This window comes from Leucoraja erinacea, chromosome 23 (genome assembly GCF_028641065.1).
Source record: "Leucoraja erinacea ecotype New England chromosome 23, Leri_hhj_1, whole genome shotgun sequence".
Classification (NCBI taxonomy): Eukaryota; Metazoa; Chordata; class Chondrichthyes; order Rajiformes; family Rajidae; genus Leucoraja; species Leucoraja erinaceus.
In genome coordinates this window covers 34789504-34811835 of record NC_073399.1, presented here as the reverse complement: position 1 = coordinate 34811835, position 22332 = coordinate 34789504, and the positions used below count along the sequence as shown (strand labels likewise).

General features: G+C 56.8%; 1 protein-coding gene across 1 annotated transcript in view; it reads left to right on the top strand.

Moving 5' to 3' along the window:
* The window catches only part of abcc3 (ATP-binding cassette, sub-family C (CFTR/MRP), member 3), a 65529-nt gene that overhangs the window by 27405 nt on the left and 15792 nt on the right, over positions 1–22332 (top strand). Inside the window, exons 14-23 of the mRNA XM_055654314.1 lie at positions 685–772; positions 1237–1303; positions 4408–4534; positions 6496–6672; positions 6764–6931; positions 9271–9454; positions 12183–12288; positions 13541–13694; positions 15257–15461; positions 15842–16152. Coding sequence (XP_055510289.1) covers positions 685–772; positions 1237–1303; positions 4408–4534; positions 6496–6672; positions 6764–6931; positions 9271–9454; positions 12183–12288; positions 13541–13694; positions 15257–15461; positions 15842–16152 — 1587 coding nt within the window. The remainder of the gene's footprint in view (positions 1–684; positions 773–1236; positions 1304–4407; positions 4535–6495; positions 6673–6763; positions 6932–9270; positions 9455–12182; positions 12289–13540; positions 13695–15256; positions 15462–15841; positions 16153–22332) is intronic.

Below are 22332 nucleotides of genomic sequence, written 5' to 3'. Positions count from 1 at the left end.
CACCAAGCCAGGGGGTGGAGGGAAACAACACCTGACTATCGACAAGGTGATGTCTGCTGCGCTACTTCCTCTCACTCGATCTGGGCTGGAGACATGGAAACATAGAAAGTAGGTGCAGGAGTAGGCCATTCGGCCCTTTGAGCCAGCACCACCATTCAAAGGTATGATCATGCTGTTGATCATCGATCTGGGCAAACAAGAAAGTCAGTACCCCGTTCCCTTTGAGCCAGCACCACCATTCAATATGATCATGGTTGATCATCCACAATCAGTACCCCGTTCCTGCTTTCTCCCCATATCCCTTGATTCCGTTAGCCCTAAGAGCTATATCTACGGTAACTCTCTTTTGAAAACATCCAGTGAATTGGCCTCCACTGCCTTCTGTGGCAGAGAATTCCAGAGCAAGCAGTTAGAGGGCAGAATTGATGGGCTTGATGTTGACCCAATGAGCTGAGCATGGACCTAGAGGTGGGATGTCTAATGGGGACAAGTAACAGCGTACAGGAGCTGGGAGCATTCATACACCCTGATGATTTGCTCTGTTGATATCAGTGCAATGGGTGCTGAGCATTGTATACAGCAGCCACAGACCACACAGCCCTGTGCAGCCTGCTCATGACCCTGTCCAGTCCTGGCTCTCTCTCTCTCTCTCTCTCTCTCTCTCACTCTCGTTCTTCCCCTCAGGCCACGGTTTCACTGACACGGTTACAGAACTTCCTAAGCCATGATGAGCTGGACTCTACAAGTGTTGAAAGGCAGAAGACTGCGACAGGTAATCCTGGGGCATCTTTGACTTGTCCCATTGTGAGAAGCAACTAGACTGGTTCTGAATCTTGCAGGGGTGAGCGGCCTCTGCCAGCGCCTCTCTTATGCTGTTTTATGTTCCCCTATTTCCCACCGAATCAAACTCTCCCTCCCTCTTCTCTTCAATCTCTCTTTACCTCTCCCCCTGTTTCTCTGTCCATCACGTCCCGTTCTGCCCTCTCACTGAAGTGCTTCGCTCGTGCTTAAACCTGTAGGGATCAGGTGGGGCACTGGAGCTAAGGCCAGTCCACGATCGCTGGGGACTACAGGGACCACCCTGGACACACGGTCTGTGCCGACACTCTCCTCCCCATCACCAGCAACCCTGCCGCCCCCTCCCCCCGCCCCCCTCCCCCCTCCCTGTTGCCCCCATCTCCCGTCTCCCGTCTCTCACTTGGGCACTTCACCATTGAAGCCGTCGTGTTTTTGCAGGGCATGCGATCACTGTGCTCAATGGGACTTTCAGTTGGGGGAAAATGGACCCAGTTGTTCTGGAGAGGTAAGAGTTAATTATATTTCCCACGGTATGAATACGTTTATTGGCCAAGTATTTACATACAAGGAATTTGCCTTGGTGCTCTGCCCGCAAGTGACAACATGACATACAGTGACAGTTAGGAATGACACATAAAACAATAAGAATAAAACATTATCGATTAAACAGGTGAATGAAATATAATACCAGAGCAAAAGGAGGCTACAGATTTTTGGCTGTTGAGTAGAGCAACTATACGCGGGGAAAGAAAACTGTTTTTATGTCTGGCTGTGGCGGCTTTGACAGTCCGGTGTCGCCTTCCAGAGGGAAGTGATTCAAGAGTTTGTGGTCAGGGTGAGAGGGGTCAGAGATGATCTTGCCCGCTTGCTTCCTGGCCCTTGCGGTGTACAGTTCATCAATGGAGGGAAGGTTGCAGCCAATAACCTTCTCTGCTGATCGGACGATGCGCTGCAGCCTCCAGGTGTCGTGCTTGGTGGCTGAGCCAAACCGGACCATGATGGGTAAGGTGAGAACAGACTCTACGCTGGCCGTATAGAATTGGACCATCATTGCCTGTGACAGATTGTGCTTCCTCAGCTGCCGCAGGAAGTACATCCACTGTTGTGCCTTTTGGTCTGTGGATACAATGGTGATTCCCCCCCATTTAAGGTCCTTGGAGACGATGGTTGCCAGGAATGTAAAATATTCCACAGATGTGGACCAGAGATCTCCAAGGAGTGTCAAAGGGCTAATACAGATCACAAGGTTCACTTGGGGAGAACAGAGACACGAGAGACTGCTGGTTCGTGGATATTTTTAAGGCAGAGATAGATTCTAGATTAGTACTAGTGTCTGCAGTTATGGGGAGAAGGCTGGAGAATGGGGTTGAGAGGAAAGGATAGATCAGCCATGATTGAATAGCGGAGTAGACTTAGAAACATAGAAACAAAGAAAATAGGTGCAGGAGGAGGCCATTCGGCCCTTCGAGCCAGCATCGAATGGCCTAATTCTGCTCCTATCGCTTTTGAACTTATTCTGGAGTCTGTAGCAAAAACAAGCTGCTGAGCTTAGTGGGTCGGGCAGCGTCTGGGCTGGGAAGAATTCTCAATGTTTCGCGTTGAATCTGTGTATCCGAACTTGGTCTCAATTAGGAACCCCCACTCCAGTTTCATATGGTCATAATATGCCCCCAAGTTGTCGATGAAGGGCTGCCCAGTGATGGTAACAACATTATTAACAGGCGTTGTTCTAGATCACACAGCACGGAAACAGGCCCTTCAGCCCAACACGTCCATGCCCCACCTGCCCACATTCACCTCGTATCCCTCAACCTGTTCTATCCATGTACCTGTCCAAATAGAAACATAGAAAATAGGTGCAGGAGTAGGCCATTCGGCCCTTCGAATATGATCATGGCTGATCATCCAACTCAGTATCCTGTACCTGCCTTCTCTCCATACCCCCTGATCCCTTTAGCCACAAGGGCCACATCTAACTCCCTCTTAAATATAGCCAATGAAAAGGCCTCAACTGCCTTCTGTGGCAGAGAATTCCAGAGATTCACCACTCTCTGTGTGAAAAAAGTTTTTCCTCATCTCGGTCCTAAAATATTTCCCCCTTATCCTTAAACTGTGACCCCTTGCTCTGGACTTCCCCAACATCGGGAACAAGCTTCCTGCATCTAGCCTGTCCAACCCCTTAAGAATTTTGTAAGTTTCCATAAGATCCCCCCTCGAACCTTCTCTGTACTCCCTCTATGGCAAGAATGTCCTTCCTCAGATTAGGAGACCAAAACTGTACGCAATACCAGGTGTGGTCTCACCAAGACCCTGTACAACTGCAGTAGAACCTCCCTGCTCCTATACAGCAGGCGGTGAAGAAGGCGAAAGGTATGTTAGCATTCATTGCAAAAGGATTTGAGTATAGGAGCAGGGAGGTTCTACTGCAGTTGTACAGGGTCTTGGTGAGACCACACCTGGAGTATTGCGTATAGTTTGGGTCTCCTAATCTGAGGAAACACATTCTTGCCATAAAGGGAGTGCAGAGAGGGTTCACCAGACTGATTCCTGGGATGTCAGGACTTTCATATGAAGAAAGACTGGATAGACTTGGCTTGTACTCGCTAGAATTTAGAAGATTGAGGGAGGATCTTATAGAAACTTACAAAATTCTTAAGGGGTTGGACAGGCTAGATGCAGGAAGATTGTTCCCGATGTTGGGGAAGTCCAGGACAAGGGGTCACAGTTTAAAGATAAGGGGGAAATCTTTTAGGACCGAGATGAGGAAAACATTTTTCACAGAGAGAGTGGTGAATCTCTGGAATTCTCTGCCGCAGAAGGTAGTTGAGGCCAGTTCATTGGCTATATTTAAGAGGGAGTTAGATGTGGCCCTTGTGGCTAAAGGGATCAGGGGGTATGGAGAGAAGGCAGGTACAGGATACTGAGTTGGAAGATCAGCCATGATGGTATGTTTCCAACGATGCAGATCCAGGTCTGCCAGCAGATTCTCAGTACAGGATATCCGTAACTGGAAAGGGAGTTGACTGGCCGGTTTCCGCTGCGATTTTCCTCAGCAGACCGACTGAGGTCATTTTCCAGTCAGTGACTAACTTGTGATTGAGCTGCTGCCATCTCTGCTGCTGTATAACCCGCAGCTTGGAGCTGCCAGCCCGTATAGGAGGCTCGGGCGTGGGGGAATGGAGGGACAAGGTGGCAGAGTGGCGCCCGCAGTCCTCCAGTTCAGTTGAGTTTCTCATGACGTGTACCGAGGTACAGGGAAAAGCCTTTGTTGCATGCTGACCAGTCAGCTGAAAGACAATATGTGATTACAGTGGAACCATCCACCACTCTGTGATGTCGGAAATGCATTCATTAATTAAAGGCCTATTGTGCAAATCTTGTCGACCCCTTCTCTCATCGCCCGCTCCTCTTGTCTCCCCCCCCCCCCCCCCCCCCCCACTCCCGTCGCTCCCTCTACTCCCCCCCCCCCTCGCTACCCCCGCTACTACCTACCCCCCTCTCTCTCTCCCCTCTCGTTGCCCCTTGCTCTCGCACGCCCCCCGGTTCCTGCTCCTCGCCCGGCCCCCCCCAGTTGCAGGCTGCGATCTGACTGCGCTGTGTTTGGTCCAGGATCAACCTGATCATCCCGCAAGGCTCTCTGGTGGCCGTGGTTGGACACGTCGGCTGTGGCAAGTCATCCCTCATCTCCGCCCTTCTGGGGGAGATGGAGAAGATGGAGGGCAAAGTGGCAATCCAGGTGGGTACCCCGCAACTCCCCACTGTGCCTGCGCAGTGGCACCAACCCGTGTCTCCATGTAACAGCGCAGGAACCGTCTGCACTGGTGCAACAGCGCTCACTGACCGCACTACGCCTCGAGTGGGCAAGTGACGATCTGTATGACAATGTAACGAACTAGGTTTGTACATTTGTGAAGGGTGGTGTCATAGACAATAGAATCATATTGCAGGGAAACTGCTCTTTAGCCCAACATCCTCGCCAACCAAGATGACCATCCTTCCATTTGTCCATGATTGGCCCACATTCCTCTCAACCTTACCTGTCCATGTACGTGTGCACAGGTGTACGTTTACAAAAGGCTCTGGATCCGCTGGGGAAGTGGGGCAAGGATGGCTGAACAAAGAAGCTGGGCATTACCTCCCTGGACACAGGAGGGGCAGAGATAATGGTGAATGGTCACAGGCTTCTTCCCAGCGTAGTGGAGTCTAAACCTAGAGGACAAGGTTTAAGGTAAGAGGGGGAAGATTTAAGAAGCATGAGGGGCAATGTCTTCACACAGAAGATGGTGCATATGTGGAACAATCCACCAGTGGAAGCTGTAGAGGCGATACAATAGCTACAGTGCATTTAGAAAGTATTCAGAACCCTTCACTTTTTCCACATTTTGTTACATTACAGCCTTATTCTAAAATGGATTAAATTCTTTTTTTTTATCATCAATCTAGACACAATACCTCGTAATAAAAAGGGGGAACAGGTGTTTAGACATTTTTGCAAAGTAATTAAAAATAAATAACTGAAATATCACATTTACATGAGTATCCAGACCATTTGCTATGAGCTTCGGTGCATCCTGTTTCCATTGATTATCCTTGAGATGTTTCTACAACTTGATTGGAGTCCACCAGTGGTAAATTAAATTGAGTGGACATGATTTGGAAAGGCACACACCTGTCTATATAGGGTCCCACAGTTGACAGTGCATGTCAGAGCAAAAACCAAGCCATGAAGATGAAGGAATTGTCCGTAGAACTCCAACACAGGATTGAGTCGAGACAGAGCATGAAAGATCTGCAGAGAAGAATGGGAGAAATTACCCAAATGCAGGTGTGCCAAGCTTGTAGCGTCATAACCAAGAAGACTTGAGGCTGTAATCGCTGCCAAAGATGCCTCAACAAAGTACTGAGTAAAGGGCCTGAATACTTATGTAATTGTGATATTTCAGTTATTTATTTTTAATTACTTTGCAATCATTTCTTAAGACCTGTTTTTGCTTTTTTTATTATTGGGTATTGTGTGTCGATCGATGATAAAATTTAAAAAAAAATATCCACTTCAGAATAAGGCTGTAACGTAACAAAATGTGGAAAAGTAAAGGGGTCTGAATACTTTCTGAATGCACTGTATGTTTAAAAGACACTTTGACATGTCCATGAGGTTTAAACAGAACTGGGTCAAAGAGAGGCAAATGGGATCAGTTTGGTTATAAAACTTGGTTGGCATGGATGAGTTTGGCTGAAGGACATGTTTCTGTGCTGTTTGACTAAAAGTCCTTCAAAAGTTGCCAGGTAAGAGATTCTTCAAATGATCTGAGCAAACTTGGAATTTACAATTTGCCTCTATTTCATCATTTGGGCTGTGTAGGAAGGAACTACAGAAGCTGCTTTATACCAAAGATAGACACAAAGCGCTGCAGTAACTCAGCAGCACAGGCAGCATCCCCGGAGAAAACGAATAGGTGACGTTTTGGGTCAGAACCCTTTTTCAGACTGAAGAAGGGTTCCCACACGAAATGTCACCTATTGCTTTTCTCCAGGGATGCTGTGTGACCCGCTGAGTTACTCCAGCACTCTGTGACTATCATTGTTTTGGGGTGTTTAGCTGATGTTGGTAATTGCTGGGAGATGATGAAGGGGAGGTGAGTGTTTAGGTGCAATGTGTGACTTTGCTTCCTTCGCCCCCCCCCCCCCCCCACCCAGGGATCCGTGGCTTACGTGCCCCAGCAAGCCTGGATTCGGAACGCCACGCTGAAGGACAACATTATTTTTGGAGAGCCCATCAGCGAGCAGAGGTACCTGCAGGTTCTGCTGGGTTGCGCACTGGTACCAGACCTGAGCATGCTGCCGGGCGGAGACCAGACTGAGATCGGAGAGAAGGTAGACAAAGGTCTTTGTTGCCGTCGGTACTTCCCCCCCCCCCCCCCCCCCCCAGATGCTGACTTCCCACTGACCGGGCATCTCTCTGCAGGGAATTAACCTGTCGGGAGGGCAGAAGCAGCGGGTCAGCCTGGCACGAGCGGTCTACAGCGACATGGACATCTACCTCCTGGACGACCCCTTGTCCGCGGTGGATGCCCACGTAGCCAAACACATCTTTGACAAAGTCATCGGCCCAGAGGGATCACTGAAGGGCAAGGTAAGCAGCAACCCCTTCCACAGTGACTGTCTTTATACAGCCACTGATCCGTGTCCTCAGTACACAGTCACTCTGGCCAGTCTTTCATTTATTCATTATTTGAGATCAGATTAGGGGCGGCACGGTGGCGCAGCGCCAGAGCCCCGGGTTTGATCCTGACTACCGTGTGTGGACGTGGCGTGGCGTGGCGTGGATGAACGAGCAGCTGAAGCAAAGAAGTGGAAGCCAAATAACCAAATGGAAACAAAGCCGAAACACCAACTAACCGAAAGAGTGGGATGTTTGTTGTCATGCACACTTGTCATCGGCCCGCCAGGGAATGTGTGTGTGTGTGTGTGTGTGCGCCCCCCATGTTTTAAAAGCAATTAACTATGTCCTGAGCCGTCTGTCCTCGCGGCCGGGGTGGGGGTGAAGATTGTTCCCGAATGTTGGAGAAGTCCAGGACAAGGGGTCACAGTTTAAGGATAAGGGGGAAATCCTTTAGGACCGAGATGAGAAAAACTTTTTTCACACTGAGAGTGGTGAATCTATGGAACTCTCTGCTACAGAGAGGGTAGTTGAGGCCAGTTCATTGGCTATATTTAAGAGGGAGTTAGATGTGGCCCTTGTGGCTAAGGGGATCAGGGGGTATGGAGAGAAGGCAGGTACGGGATACTGAGTTGGATGATCAGCCATGATCATATTGAATGGCGGTGCAGGCTCGAAGGGCCGAATGGCCTACTCCTGCACCTATTGTATGTTTCTATGTTTCTAAACGAGAGTAAATCTGAGGTCATCCTACTCAGCCCCTCGGACTCCATCAAAAGGATAACAGGCAGCCTTGGAAGCCTTACCCCATTACTCAAACCTCACATCACCTTGGCATGATATTTGACTCCGCGTTGAAATTTGACAAACAAGTCAATGCCGTGGTAAAAGCTAGCTTCTTCCAGCTTCGGACGATAGCTAGAATAAAACCATTCCTCCACTTTGACGACCTCATTTATCTCCTCCCGTCTCGATTACTCCCTTTACACTGGCATCGGCCAATCATCCCTGTCCCGCCTGCAATTGGTCCAAAACGCCGCAGCGACACTCCTGACGGCAACCGAAAAAGGGACCACATCACCCCGATCCTGGCCTCTCTCCACTGGCTCCCTGTGCAGTTCAGAATCAATTTCAAGCTCCTTCTTTATGTCTACAAAGCCCTTAAAGGGCTTGCTTCCACCTACATCAAAAGTCTGCTCACCCACCACACCACCTCCAGGTCCCTCCAGCCGACTTGGGGTTACTGAATATCCCGCGGTCTAGGCATAAGCTCAGGGGCTTATGTCTAGACTTAAAACCTATTTCTACTTTCAAGCCTTTCTTGAGGTCCTCTGAGGGTGCGCTGTATGTATGTATTTATGTATTTATTGTTGAGCTATGTACCACTGTATGTAGCATGTTAGTACCTGCACTAATGTAAAGCACTTTGGTCAACAAGAGTTGTTTTTAAATGAGTTATAGAAATAAAATTGACTTGACTTGACTCTCAGGTGAAGGTGGTCCCACAGTGGTGTTGAGGGGGGGGTTGCAGGATTTACACCCCGTGCCGATGGATCAGTGATGTGTTTCCCAGTCGAGGTGGTGCGCTTCCTGGGGTGATGATGTGGTGTTCCCCTGCGCGGTGTGAGAGAGGCAGGTTCAGGAGGTGCCCTCAGTGTTACCTGGACAAGTAACTGCAGTGCATTCTGCAGGTGAGCTCCACTGCAGCCATTCTGCACCAGTGGTTGACTGAGGCCAGCCAGTGGATGCTTTGTGTAGGGCGGTGGTGAGCAGGGTGTGGCACTTGCATTGTATCCAGAATTACAGGAACGTGGTTACATACCATCTGGAAACCACCTTCAGAAGTTGGCATCAGGCCAGCGGGCATGATTGATGCTCGACTCACTCAGGGCATTCTGAACCTTCCGTATGCTGCAGACTTGAGCCTTGTTTTCCAAAACAATGTCTCCATCGGGTCAGAGAATACATGAGTTGCGAATGTGCAGCAGTAATGCAGTGAAGGCCTAATCCCTTGCTGTGTGACAAGGTGCTTTCAATCCTGACCTTGGGCGCTCTCTGCATGGAGTTTGACCGCATGGGATTGCTCCCACGTTGCACAGACCAGCGGGTTTGTAGGTTAATTGGCCCCTAGTGTGTATGGCGAGGATGAGAAAGTGGGATGATGTAGAAGTAGTGTGGACTGGGTGGGCTGAAGGGCCTGTTTCCCCGCTGCTGTAACTAACACTGCTAGCCACAGTGTACAGTCTGTCCTGAGCTCTCCCCTTGACCCATGAGCAGCCGCTTGCTCACCTGTTGGCCTCTTGCTTTTGCAGACCCGTGTTCTGGTCACGCACGGCATCAGCTTCCTGCCACAGGTGGATCAGATCGTGGTGCTGGTGAACGGCAAGGTGACTGAGCTGGGCTCGTACCAGGAGCTGCAGGAGCAGAACGGGGCGTTTGCAGAGTTCCTGCGCACCTACGCTCAGTGGGACGAGGTGGAGGAAGAAGAGCCGACAGGTGCGGAGAATGGCTCTCCCCCCCCCCCTCCAGTCCACCGCCATTTACCTCCTGCTACGGTGTAACCCCGGCAACACCAGCTCCACCGGCTGTTCTCTCCGTAACCCCGGCAACACCAGCTTCACCGGCTGTTCTCTCCGTAACCCCGGCAACACCAGCTTCACCGCCTGTTCTCCGTAACCCCGGCAACACCAGCTTCACCGGCTGTTCTCTCCGTAACCCCGGCAACACCAGCTCCACCGGCTGTTCTCTCCGTAACCCCGGCAACACCAGCTCCACCGGCTGTTCTCTCCGTAACCCCGGCAACACCAGCTTCACCGGCTGTTCTCTCCGTAACCCCGGCAACACCAGCTCCACCGGCTGTTCTCTCTCCATAACCCCGGCAACACCAGCTTCACCACCAGCTCCTGTCTCTCCGTAACCCCGGCAACACCAGCTTCACCGGCTGTTCTCTCCGTAACCCCGGCAACACCAGCTCCACCGGCTGTTCTCTCCGTAACCCCGGCAACACCAGCTTCACCGGCTGTTCTCTCCGTAACCCCGGCAACACCAGCTCCACCGGCTGTTCTCTCCGTAACCCCGGCAACACCAGCTTCACACCAGCTTCACCGGCTGATCTCTCCGTAACCCCGGCAACACCAGCTCCACCGGCTGTTCTCTCCGTAACCCCGGCAACACCAGCTCCACCGGCTGTTCTCTCCGTAACCCCGGAAACAACACCAGCTCCACCGCCTGTTCTCTCCGTAACCCCGGTAACACCAGCTCCACCGCCTGTTCTCTCCGTAACCCCGGTAACACTAGCTTCACCGCCTGTTCTCCGTAACCCCGGCAACACCAGCTCCACCGGCTGTTCTCTCCGTAACCCCGGCAACACCAGCTTCACCGGCTGTTCTCCGTAACCCCGGCAACACCAGCTTCACCGGCTGTTCTCCCTGCTATTCAAAAACACGGCCCTTCATTCTATTAACAGAAGCAAGGGCTGCACAAGCAAGGACCTGATCTGAATATTTCGAAATCACCAGAGACTGCAGATGCTGGAATCTGGAGCAAAACACAAAGTGCTGGAGGAACTCAGCAGGTCAGGCAGTATCTGTGGAGGGAATGGACAGATGACGTTTGGGATCAGGACCTTCGACAGACTGGACTCCTCCAGCACTTTGTGTGATGTTGATAGATCCTGGTGAAGATTCATGTAGAATGAAGCTTCCTAAACACAGCTGCAGAATGCTGCTACCCCCCTCTCTCCGCACTCTGGGCAACCCCAATCCTGGCCCCTCCTAACTCAACCTCCCCCCTCTCCTCCCCCTCTCTACGGACAGGGAATGTTTGAACGTTCCATCTTGGTCCTTTATAAAATTAACACAAAGTGAAACTGCTCTTTGAAAATGCAAAATACATAGTCACAATTGTCGATCTCAGAGAGATGTAACACGGAAGCCTCAGTCCACACACTCCATACTAACCTTCAAGCACCTATTTTTATATTAACCCTACACTGTTCTATTCATCTCCCTGCCCCAACCCATTGATAGAAACATAGAAAATAGGTGCAGGAGGAGGCCATTCGGCCCTTCGAGCCAGCACCGCCATTCATTGTAATCATGGCTGAACGTCCACTATCAATAACCCGTGCCTACCTTCTCCCCATATCACTTGACTCCACTAGCCCCTAGAGCTCTATCTAACTCTCTCTTAAATCCATCCAGTCACTTGGCCTCCACTGCCCTCTGTGGCAGGGAATTCCATAAATTCACAACTCTCTGGGTGAAAACGTTTTTTCTCACCTCAGTCTTAAATGACCTCCCCTTTATTCTAAGACTGTGGCCCCTGGTTCTGGACTTGCCCAACATTGGGAACATTTTTCCTGCATCTAACTTGTCCAATCCTTTTATTATTTTTATGTTTCTATAAGATCCCCGCTCATCCTTCTAAACTACAGTGAATACAAGCCTAGTCTTTTCAATCTTTCCTCGTATGACAGTCCCGCCATCCCAGGGATCAATCTCGTGAACCTAAGCTGCACTGCTTCAATCACAAGGATGTCCTTCCTCAAATTAGGAGACCAAAACTGTACACAATACTCCAGATGTGATCTCACCAGAGCCCTATACAACTGCAGAAGAACCTCTTTACTCCTATACTGAAATCCTCTTGTTATGAAGGCCAACATTCCATTAGCTTTCTTCACTGCCTGCTGTACCTGCACGCCAACTTTCAGTGACCGGTGTACAAGGACGCCCAGGTCTCGCTGTACCTCACCCTTACCTAACCTAACCCCATTGAGATAATAACTGCCCCCTTCTTTTTGCCACCAAAGTGGATAACCTCATATTTATCTATATTATACTGCATCTGCCACGCACCTGCCCACTCACTCAACCTGTCCAGGTCACACTGCAACCTCCTAACATCCTCTTCACAGTTCACACTGCCACCCAGCTTTGTGTCATCCGCAAACTTGCTAGTGTTGCACACGTACGAGATTGTGAGGAATTCGGAGCATGCGGGAGAAACCCGTGCAGCCGCATGGAGAACGTGCAAACTCCACACAGGCAGCGTGTGATGGAACCGGGTCTCTGGTGCAGGGTGGCAGCTGTGACACCGCACCAGCCCAGCGTGCTGGAGAGTCAAGCGGGCTGTTAATTAACCCCTTGCTCTCCAGTGTGGGACTGCACAGTGTGACAAGCCCGGGCAACCCATGACTGACCTCTGCCTCCTCGCTTCACAGTGGCAGACGGAGAAGAAGAGTTCCTCGCTGAGGATTCCATGAGTAACCACATCGACCTGAGCGACCACGAGCTCTCTGCTACCGAGGCACGGCTACAATTCATAAGGTGGGTCTCGGTTCTGAGCTGGGCCGGTCCTTGATGTGCCCTCCCCTCCCCCACTGCTGGGTGACCTTGAAGTTCGTGCCAGGTCTGGGTCTTGGTTGGTCCCCTTTTCCCCTTGGGGCTGTGCGGGTTTAGTTTGCTTTAGTTTATTGTCACCTGTACCGAGGTACACTTGTCAAAGTTCATTTCTTAAAAAGCAGATGGCAACAAAAACTGTTAACGGTAAACCATGGCAATTTTTAATTGATTCGTCAGACGGGAGTGGCAAAGATTTACAATGAGCACAAACGTTGCTCAGTGCTTCTCGGGCTCCCACTCACAGAACGAAAGAAACTTAGCACATTTATAAAATGTTCTTATCAGTAAGCACTCCTACCAAGTCTGAATATGACATGACTGAAAGATTCTGTAGCCTTTCACAATATAGGTAAGCTGGGTCGAAATCAAACTCATCCAATAACAAGTTATTACTTATCTCTGGAGCATCAGCTATTTGTTTTCAATCTAGACTTCTTCATTGCCTTGAATGAAGCACATGTTATTACTGCAGGCTTCCATCTTAATTTCTTTAGAAAAGACAACCTGTCCTCCATATTGTGTTCCATATAATTTACAAAGTCATTCAGACTTGGCACCGAGCCATTCTTTTGTTCGACTAGACCATGCTTTTGTAGAACAACTTTTTAGATTTTAGATTTGACTATTAGCTCTTTCACAGTGAAAAGCTGTTTTTGTTGCTTGCTATCCAAGCAGCGGAAAGACTATATATGATTACTATCGAGCCGTCCACAGAGTACAGATACAGGATAAAGGGAATAACGTTTAGAGCAAGGTAAAGTCTGATCAATGATAATCTGAGGGCCTACAATGAGGTAGACGGGAGGTCAGGACTGCTCTCTAGTGGTGAGAGGATGGTTCAGTTTCTTGATAAACTGTCCCTGATTCTGGAAGTGAGCGTTCCCACACTCCGTGCCTCCACACTGCTGCTGGTGGAGACTTTCCCCAACAACTGTGCCTTTGGTTATGGCTGCAGGTCCCAGTGTGAGGGGTGGTCCCGCCCGATCCAGGGTTGGTGTGATGTAGTGGAGCTGGGTGATGCCCGACACTGAGGCCAGGCCAGGTTGATGGTTGCTGCGGGGGGTCTGGGTGGGGGTTGGGTGATGGGGAGAGGTGCCGTCTGATCCCCTGAATGCGTGCCAATGGCCACAGCTGTAACATGTTACTCAGCCACCATGTGTGCTCGCTGTGCCTACAGACAATTGAGCGTGCTGTCGTCTGACGGAGAGGCGACGACACGCAAGTCCACCAGGAAGCGGCTGAGTCAGAAGAAGAAGGAGGGTGAGGCTCCCCCCATCAAAGGGGCCAGTCCACAGATGCTGATCCAGGCAGAGACGTCAGAGACGGGCAGGGTGAGTGCACACTGTCCCAGCCCTCGCAGCTTCCCCAACCACAGCCTGCAGGCTGGCACGGCAATGAGCCCAGGGGTGAGCAGGTTAGCAGATGATTTCACCCAGAGAGTTGTAAATCAGTGGAATTCACTGAATTCAGAAGGCAGTGGAGGCCAATTCACTGGATGTTTTCAAGAGAGAGTTGGATTTAGCTCTTAGGGCAACGGAATCAAGGGATATGGGGAGAAAGCAGGAACGAGGTACTGATTCTGGATGATCAGCCATGATCATATTGAATGGTGGTGCTGACTCGAAGGGCTGAATTGCCTACTCCTGCACGTATCTTCTAGGTTTCAATGATGAGCTTTTGACAGCCTCTACTCGCTGGAGTTTAGAAGGTTGAGGGGGGTTGAAGGTTGAAACTTCCAGAATAAAGAAAGGCATAGATAGAGTGGATGTGGAAAGGATGTTTCCACTGGTGGGAGAATCTAGGACCATAGCCTTAGAATTAAAGGGTGCTCTTTTTGAAAGGAGGTGAGGAGGAACTTCTTTAGTTACTCTGTGGGCAGGGAGGGGGATTGGAGCAAGCGGGATGAGTCCCCGTCTCGCCACTGTGAGTGCCAATCCCGGCGTGACTCTGGTCCCCAGGGATGGTGTGTGAGTGTCCGTGACTGAAACGTTGTGTTTCCCTGGTCACTTACACTGACACACAGGAACTGTAGAAGCTGGTTTACAGAAAAGACACAATGTGTTGGAGTAACTCAGTGGTACGGGCAGCATCTCTGGGCATGACAGTGGCATGACATGGTGGCATGTTGGTGTGACATGGGGGCATGTTGGTGTGACACGGGGGCGTGTTGGCATGACGGTGGCATGACACTGGTGTGTTGGCATGACGTGGGGGGCGATGGCATGACACGTGGCGGGATGGCATGACGGTGGCATGTTGGTGTGACACGGGGGCATGTTGGTGTGACACGGGGCGTGTTGGCATGATGGTGGCATGTTGGTGTGACATGAGGGCGTGTTGGTGTGACACGGGGGCGTGTTGGCATGACAGTGGCATGACACTGGTGTGTTGGCATGACATGGGGTGCGATGGCATGATGGTGGCGTGATGGCATGACGGTGGCATGTTGGTGTGACACTGGCGTGTTGGCGTGACACGGGGCGTGGTGGCGTGACACAGGGGCATGTTGGCATGACGGTGGCGTGATGGCATGACGGGGGCGTGTTGGCATGACATGGGAGCATGGGCGTGACGTGGGAGCGTGTTGGCATGATGGTGGTGTGACACGGGCATGTTGGCATGACGGTGGCGTGATGGCATGACGGGGGCGTGTTGGCGTGGCATGGGCGTGACGGTGGCATGATGGCATGACGGGGGCATGTTGGCGTGACATGGGAGCATGGGCGTGACGGTAGCGGGATGGCATGATGGGGCCTGTTGGCGTGACATGGGAGCATGGGCGTGACGGTGGCGTGATGGCATGACGGGGGCGTGTTGGCGTGACATGGGCGTGACGGTGGCGTGATGGCATGACGGGGGCGTGTTGTCTGACTGGGCTGCGGTTGTGCCACAGGTGAAGCTGGCGGTGTTCTGGCAGTACCTGAAGGCAGTGGGCCCCTGCACCTCGGTGATGATCTGCCTGCTCTACTGCTGCCAGAACGCAGCCGCCATCGGTGCCAACTTCTGGCTCAGCGAGTGGACCAACGACGCGCTCAGCAACAAGACACAGCAAATCAGCATGCGGGTGGGGGTGTATGCTGCACTTGGCCTCACCCAAGGTAAGACTCTCCCCACCCAGGGCGGGCCGCGGGCAGGGGGGGGGGGGGGGGGGGGCGGTGGGGGTGGGGTGGAGGTGTACCCGTTGTGATGAGGGTGGGGTTCCAGGTATGGTTTAGGGTGAGGTGGGAGGGGGTGGATTGCCAGGTGGGCTACCCGCCATGGAGGGGGGGGCTACCAGGCGTGAAGGATGGTCCGCCAGGCGTGGGGGGTGGGCTAACAGCCATGGGTCTAGTTGCCGGGTGGGCTACCAGGCGTAGGTCGGGTTGCGGGGTGGGCTACCTGCCGTGGGGTGGGGGCTACCAACTGTGGGGGGTGGGCTACCAGGCCTGGTGCCCGGCCTGTGCTAACCCGTCTGGAACTACATTGTGTCTCCCCACAGGGGTGCTAGTCATGATATCCTCTCTCACTCTGATGCTGGGCGGGTTGGGCGCTGCCCGGCAGCTCCACGCCCGGCTGCTGGTGAACAAGTTGCACACCCCACAGGCATTCTATGACACCACCCCCATCGGACGCATCATCAACCGCTTCGGCAAGGACATTAACGTGATTGACGAAGTCATCCCACTGACATTCCAGATGTTCCTCGCCACCTTCTTCATCTCCCTGTCCACCATGATAGTCATCATGGTCAGCACACCCTGGTTCATTCTGGTCATTCTGCCACTCGCCATGCTCTACGTACTTGTCCAGGTACTGCCCACTCACTGACACCACAGGGTCTGACTCAGCAATCCCTCTACTCCCCTCCCCGCCCCCCGCACCCCACTCTACTCCCCCCCCCCGCACCCCACTCTACCCCCCTCCCCGCACCCCACTCTACTCCCCCCCCCCGCACCCCACTCTACCCCCCCCCCCACACCCCACTCTACCCCCCCACACCCCCACTCTACCCCCCCCCACCCCACTCTACCCCCCCCCGCACCCCACTCTACCCCCCCCCCCCCCCCCCCCCCACTCTACTCCCCCCCCCTCCCCCGCACCCCACTCTACCCCCCTCCCCCGCACCCCACTCTACCCCCCCCCACCCCCACTCTACCCCCCCCACACCCCACCCCCCACTCTACCCCCCCCCCCCCCCCACTCTACCCCCCTCCCCCGCACCCCCCCCTCTACCCCCCCCCCCCCCCCCCCCCCCCCCCCCCCCCCCCCCCCCCCTCCTCTCCCCCCCCCCCCCCCCCCCCCCACCCCCCCCCCCCCCCCCCCCCTACCCCCTACCCCCCCACCCCCACTCTACCCCCCCCCCCCCACCCCACTCTACCCCCCCCCCCACCCCACTCTACCCCCCCCCGCACCCCACTCTACCCCCCCGCACCCCACTCTAACCCCCCCCCCACACCCCACTCTACCCCCCCACCCCCCCCACACACCCTACTCCCCCCCCCCCCCCCCACACCCCACTCTACCCCCCCCTCCCCCACTCTACCCCCCCCCACCCCCACTCTACCCCCCTCCCCCGCACCCCACTCTACCCCCCCCCCACCACCCCCCTCACCCCACTCTACCCCCCCCCCCCCCACCCCACTCTACCCCCCCCCCCACCCCACTCTACCCCCCCACACCCCACTCTACTCCCCCCCCCCCACCCCACTCTACCCCCCCCCCACCCCACCTACTACCCCCCCGCCCCCACTCTACCCCCCCCCGCACCCCCTCTACCCCCCCACCCCACCTACCTCCCCCCCCCCCACCCCACTCTACCCCCCCCCCCACCCCACACTCTACCCCCCCCCCCCACCCCACTCTACCCCCCCCCCCACCCCACTCTACCCCCCCCCCGCACCCCACTCTACCCCCCCCCCGCACCCCACTCTACCCCGCACCCCACTCTAACCCCCCCCCCACCCCACCACCCCCCCCCCACACCCCACTCTACCCCCCCCCCCACCCCACTCTACCCCCCCCCCCCCACCCCACTACCCCCCCCCCCCACACCCCCCTCTACCCCCCCCACACCCCCTCACCCCCCCCCCCCTACTACCCCCCCCCCCACCCCACTCTACCCCCCCCCCCCCCCCCCCCCACCCCACTCTACCCCCCCCGCCCCCGCACCCCAACTCTACCCCCCCCCCACACCCCACTCCCCCTACCCTCCCACCCCCACCCCCCCCCACTCTACCCCCCCCCCCACCCCACTCTACCCCCCCCCCCGCACCCCACTCTACCCCCCCACACCCCCACTCTCCCCCCCCCCCACACCCCACTCTACCCCCCCCCACACCCACTCTACCCCCCCCCCGCACCCCACCCCCTCTACCCCCCTCCCCCCCTCCCACCACCCCCTCACCCCCCCCCCCCCACTCTACCCCCCCGCACCCCACTCTACAACCCCCTACCCCCCCCCCCACACCCCACCCCTACCCCCCCCCCTCTACCTCCCACTCTACCCCCCCCCTACCACCCCCCACTCCCTACCCCCCCCCCCCCCCCACACCCCACTCTACCCCCCCCCCCCCCGCACCCCCACTCTACCCCCCCCCCCCACCCCCACTCTACCCCCCACCCCCCACACCCCCTCACTCTACCCCCCCACACACCCCCACTCTACCCCCCCCCACCCCCCACTCTACCCCCCCCCCCCCCCACCCCCACTCCCCCTCCCCCCAATCCACCTCCCTCCCCCCCCCCCCCCCTCCCCCCCCCACACCCCACTCTACCCCCCCCCCACCCCCCCCACTCTACCCCCCCCCGCACCCCACTCTAACCCCCCCCACACCCCCACTCACTCTACCACCCCCCCCCCCCCCCCCTCCCCCCCCTCTACCCCCCCCGCACCCCACTCTACCCCCCCCTCCCCCGCACCCCACCTACCCCCCCCCACACCCCACTCTAACACCCCCCCACACCCCACTCTACCCCCCCCCACACCCCACTCTACCCCCCCCCCAACCCCACTCTACCCCCCCCCCAACCCACTCTACCCCCTAACACCCCCTAACCCCCCCCCCCGCACCCCACTCTACCCCCCCCACACACCCCACTCTACCCCCCCCACCCCCCCCGCACCCCCCGCACCCCACTCTACCCCCCCCACACCCTCACTATACCCCCCCCCCCCCCCACTCCTACCCCCCCCCGCACCCCACTCTAAACCCCCCCCACCACCCCACTCTAACCCCCCCCCACCCCACTCTACCCCCCCCCGCACCCCACTCTACCCTCCCCACCCCCCACCCACTACTCCCCTCCCCCCCACACCCACTCTCTACCCCCCCCCCCCCCCCCCCCCACCCCACTCTACCCTCCCCCCCACACCCCACTCTAACCCTCCCCCCACACCCCACTCTACCCCCCCCCGCACCCCACTCTAACCCCCCCCCCCCCCCCCCCCTCTACCCCCCACCCACCCCACTACCCCCTCCCCCCCACCCCACTCTACCCCCCCCCCCCTACCCCCACCTAACCCTCCCCCCCACACCCCCCACTCTACCCCCCCCCGCACCCACACTCTACCCCCCCCCACCCCACCATAACCACTCCTCCCCTCCCCCCCCACACCCCACTCTAACCCCCCCCCCCCACACACCCACTCTACCTCCCCCCCCACACCCCACTCTAACCCCCCCCCCCCCACCCCACTCTACCCCCCCCCCACCCCCCACTCTACTCTACCCCCCCCGCACCCCACTCTAACCCCCCCCCCCCCCCTCACTACCCCCCCCCCACACCCCACTCTAACCCCCCCCGCACCCCACTCTAAACTCTCCCCCCCCCCCACACCCCACTCTACCCCCCCCACACCCCCACTCTACCCCCCCCCCACACCCCACTCTACTCCCCCCCACACCCACTCTACACCCCCCCCCCCCACCACCCCACCTACTCCCCCCTCCCCCCCACACCCCACTCTACCCCCCCCACACCCCACTCTAACTCCCCCCCCCCCCCCCCCCCCACACCCCACTCTAACCCCCCCCCACCCCACTACCCCCCCCACACACCCACTCTACCCCCCCCCACACCCCACTCTAACCCCCCCCACACACCCCACTCTACCCCCCCCCCACACCCCACTCTACCCCCCCCCCCCCACACCCCACTCTACCCCCCCCCCCAACCCCACTCTACCCCCCCCCACAACCCCACTCTAACCACCCCCCCCACACCCCCCTCTACCCCCCCCCCCCACCACCCCACTCTACCCCCCCCCACACCCCACTCTACCCCCCCCCCCACTCTCCCCCCCCCCACTCTACCCCCCCCCCGCACCCCCCTCTCTACCCCCCCCCACCCCCACTCTACCCCCCCCCCCCCCCACCCCCCACACCCCCCCCCCCCCCCCCACCTACCCCCCCCCACCCCTCACTACCTACCCCCCCCACCGCACCCCACTCTACCCCCCCCCACCCCCACTCTAACCCCCCCCCCCACACCCCCTCTACCCCCCCCCCCCCACACCCCCTCTACCCCCCCCACACCCCACTCTACTACCCCCCCCACACCCCACTCTAACCCCCCCCCCCCCCCACTCTACCCCCCCCACACCCCCACTCTACCCCCCCCCACACCCCCCCACCTCCCCCCCCACCCCACCTACCCCCCCCCCACACCCCACTCTACCCCCCCCCACACCCCACTCTACTCTAACCCCCCCCCACCCCCCACTCTACCCCCCCCACACCCCACTCTACCCCCCCCCCCACCCCACTCTCTACCCCCCCCCCCCCCACACCCCACTCTACCCCCCCACACCCCACTCTACCCCCCCCCGCACCCCACTCTACCCCCCCCCACCCCACTCTACTACCCCCCCCCCACCCCACTCTACCCCCCCCCACCCCACTCTACCCCCCCCCCCCCTCACCCCACTCTAAACCCCCCCCGCACCCCCACTCTACCCTCCCCCCCCCCACACCCCACTCTACTACCCCCCCCCGCACCCCCCACTCTACCCCCCCCACACCCCACTCTACCCCCCCCCACACCCCACTCTACACCCCCACACTCTACCCCCCCCCCCACCCCCACTCTACTACCCCCCCCCACCCCCTACCCCCCCCCCGCACCCCACTCTACCCCCCCCCCACCCCACTCTACCTCCCCCCCCCCCGCACCCCACTCTACCCCCCCCACACACCCCCACTCTACCCCCCCCCCCACTCTACCCCCCCCCCGCCCCCCTCTCCCCCCCCGCACCCCACTCTACCCCCCCCACACTGGGACACTCCACTGACCCGTCAGGACATCAGTACAGATACAGTGACACACGGCGCTGGGCCAGGGGGGGGTCACTGTCAGTGGGGATCTAGTTAGTAACGGTGCTGGGGGGGTGGGGGGGGGGAGAGAGAGAGAGAGCGAGCTGGGTTAATGTCAGTGGGGATACAGTCGAGACAATGGGATGACTGAGGGTGAGTGGGGACAGTCAGTGGCACAGAGTGTTGTGGGAATGGGTTCACTGAGACACTCATGGTGCTGGATGTAGAGAGAGCTGGGTTAACATCAGTGGGGACAGTCAGTGACACAGGGTGTTGTGGGGGAGGGGTTGCTGTGGGAGCTGGGTTAACATCAGTGGGGACACTGACACAGGTCACTGAAGGAGGGGGTGAGACTTTCAAGAGAGAGCTAGATAGGGCTCGTGAAGATAGCAGAGTCAGGGGATATGGGCAGGAACGGGGTACTGATTGTGGATGATCACCCATGATCACATTGAATGTCGGTGCTGGCTCGAAGGGCCGAATGGCCTCCTCGTGCACCTATTGTCTATTGACCAGGCTGGTTTTCCTGCGGACCATGGCTGTCGGTGCCATATCACAGTCTTCACTGTGACCCGCAGATTCCTCGCTAGAGACTGCAGCCAATCCACACGTACATCTCCACCGAGCTTCCCCACATTATTCCACCCATCCATGTCCTCATTCACTTTGTCTCCAGGTCCCTAACGCATCACCTCTTGTTCCTCCTCCACTTGCTCACATACGAAGCGGAACTCCAGCCACTGTTCCATACTCTGTCCTCCCCACCCACAGTGTGGTCCACCCCCCCCCCCACCCACAGTGGTCCACCCCCCACCCACAGTGTGGTCCACCCCCCCCCCCCCCACAGTGGTCCCCCACCCCCACCCACAGTGTGGTCCACCCCCCCCCCCACACCCACAGTGGTCCACCCCCCACCCACAGTGTGGTCCACCCCCCCCCCACAGTGGTCCACCCCCCCCCCACAGTGTGGTCCACCCCCCCCCCCACCCACAGTGGTCCACCCCCCACCCACAGTGTGGTCCACCCCCCACCCACAGTGGTCCACCCCCCCCACCCACAGTGTGGTCCACCCCCCACCCACAGTGGTCCCCCCCCCATACCCCAGTGTGGTCCACCCCCCACCCACAGTGGTCCACCCCCCCCCACCCACAGTGTGGTCCACCCCCCACCCACAGTGTGGTCCACCCCCCCACCCACAGTGTTCTCCACCCCCCACCCACAGTGAGATAGAGGTAGAGAATTCCACAGACTCACCACTCTCTGTGAGAAGAAGTGTATCCTCATCTCCGTTCTAAATGGCTTACCCCTTATTCTGAAACTGTGGCCCCTGGTTCTGGACTCCCCCAACATCGGGAACATGTTTCCTGCCTCTAGTGTGTCCAAACCCTTAACAATCTTATATGTTTCAATAAGATACCCTCTCATCCTTCTAAACTCCAGAGTATACAAGCCCAGCTGCTCCATTCTCTCAGCATATGACAGTCCCGCCATCCTGGGAATTAACCTTGTAAACCTACGCTGCACTCCCTCAATAGCAAGAATGTCCTTCCTCAAATTAGGGGACCAAAACTGCACACAATACTCCAGGTGTGGTCTCACTTGGGCCCTGTACAACTGCAGAAGGACCTCTTTGCTCCTATACTTGACTCCTCTTGTTATAAAGGCCAACATGCCATTC